This window comes from Cordyceps fumosorosea (genome assembly GCF_001636725.1).
Source record: "Cordyceps fumosorosea ARSEF 2679 chromosome Unknown scaffold_103, whole genome shotgun sequence".
Classification (NCBI taxonomy): Eukaryota; Fungi; Ascomycota; class Sordariomycetes; order Hypocreales; family Cordycipitaceae; genus Cordyceps; species Cordyceps fumosorosea.
In genome coordinates this window covers 4,404-6,188 of record NW_017387403.1, presented here as the reverse complement: position 1 = coordinate 6,188, position 1,785 = coordinate 4,404, and the positions used below count along the sequence as shown (strand labels likewise).

At 50.5% G+C, this 1,785-nt stretch overlaps 1 protein-coding gene across 1 annotated transcript; it reads right to left on the bottom strand.

Annotated features, from left to right (window-relative positions):
- Positions 1-701: 701 nt before the first annotated feature.
- ISF_09934 (Armadillo-like helical) lies at positions 702-1,397 on the bottom strand (the record flags this gene model as incomplete). Its single annotated transcript, XM_018853533.1, has 3 exons — positions 702-807; positions 861-891; positions 932-1,397. The coding sequence occupies 3 exons, from the start codon at positions 1,395-1,397 to the stop codon at positions 702-704; spliced, it is 603 nt and encodes a 200-aa protein (XP_018699276.1).
- Positions 1,398-1,785: the final 388 nt, after the last annotated feature.

Sequence of the window (1,785 nt, the reverse complement as noted above, 5' to 3'; positions counted from 1 at the left end):
TGGAGCTAGGGTGTTATGATCGCATATGCTTGACGGTCCCCCAGCCAGGCAACGACGAAGTTTCTGCTGAAGCGGCACGCATAGTCACGTATTTGATCCAAGCGCATCCGTATCCTGTCTCCTGTATCATCCCTCAGGGTAATAGTATCATTTTGCCCCGTCAGTCGAAGAAACAGCGGCTCTGGCTGTGTTATCGCACTACATTCTCCTGATGTCGCGCTCTACAGGGTGGCAAAAACATCGCCTGCAACTAAATTCTCGGTGCCGCTTTGCGACGTGGCTGCCGAATTCGAGGACGCTGTCAAGCCCATAAACTAGAGCATGCCCATTTGACCCGTCAATTACCTGCAGCGACTCCATCAGCCATAAAGCAATCCGACGAGGATAGGAGCTGCAACAAGGCCTGATCTCGCCCCTCGCCATTGTGCTCTCAGTCACTTTGCTTGGGCACTCGGGAGCTCCCAAAGCAAACACTCTCGATGCAGGTTTTAGGCATGGATGCATATACCCATGCTCGGAGATCTAGCTGCTGACCCGTCGCCGCGCAGAAAATGCCGCTGCGATGCCATTCCTCATAACCATGCGCCATCGCCCACATTCCCGATGGGCGGACAATGTTAATATATACAGATTCAACCACATGGTCGCAAACCATCCTTCCTCTTCCACCTGCTGTCGAAATTGTCATCCACGAAGTAAGACTAGTTGTTGGACGAGCTCTGCCCACTGAGAGATGGATAGTCTGGTGGCCGGGCTGCGTTGATCCATTCCCTCACTTCGGCTTGTTGCATCTTGATGGAATCCATACTGCCGTCTGGCATATCAAAGCAGAGGTTGTCTTGTTGAATGTACAAACTTACTTGTTCCTTGAAGCTTCGTGCAAGTAGGATTCTGTAGAGAGGTGTAATATGAGGACGGAGATTGTGACAACGTTTATGCCTTCCTAGAAAGATACCGACAGCAGCGTCTCGCACGTCCCAGTCCTCGTCGCCGAACCGCGCCACCACGGCCGTGAGAACCTCGTCAGGCAGCGCCGCCCGCTCGCCTAGGGCCTGGACAGCGGCCGTTCGCACGGCGCTGTCCTCGTTGCCGAGCCGAGCCGCCACCAATTTACCAATTCTTGGCGGAACTGAAGCTCGAGAAGCTAGTAAATCCAGAATTCTTCGCTGAACACCCTTAGACTTGTCGAGTAGGGCATTCTCTAGAGCTTTCTCAGGAAACTCGGGTTCACTTGCTAGCTTCGCTCTGTTATTAAATTTGCATTCAAATAGCAGCCACTGTCCCAAGAGCTGCTCCAAGGCCCCCCGCGTTGGCAACTCTCTCGTTAACTCGCTTAAGCAATGCATGACCAGTCGTTGATGCGTAGGGCCCAAGAATTCGAGCGGTTCCTCCTCCATTGAATGAATTGAGAGGGTAAGAACATGAAGGGAATATCGAGAGAATGTATAGCTTGATCAGTAGACTGCTCCAGCCGCGTATACTGCATTTTCGCAGCTCACCAAAGTCACATCACGTCTAAGTCGACAATTTTCATTGATCATGCGCAGCCCGGAGCTACGCGACGTAGCAAAGCTCATTGGTCCAAGAAAGGCTGTCAGGCGTGAGAATCGGGTGATTTATTTTAGATAGATACCGTTCTTTGGCTGAGATGAAAGCCGACAAAGTACAAAATTGCCCGCATGGGTATCTCTCGATGAGTCGTTCGCTTTGCTGTAATTATTTTAGCTGGCTTAGTATTAGTAGCGTTATATTAGTAATATAACTATATGTATTACTATATATAGT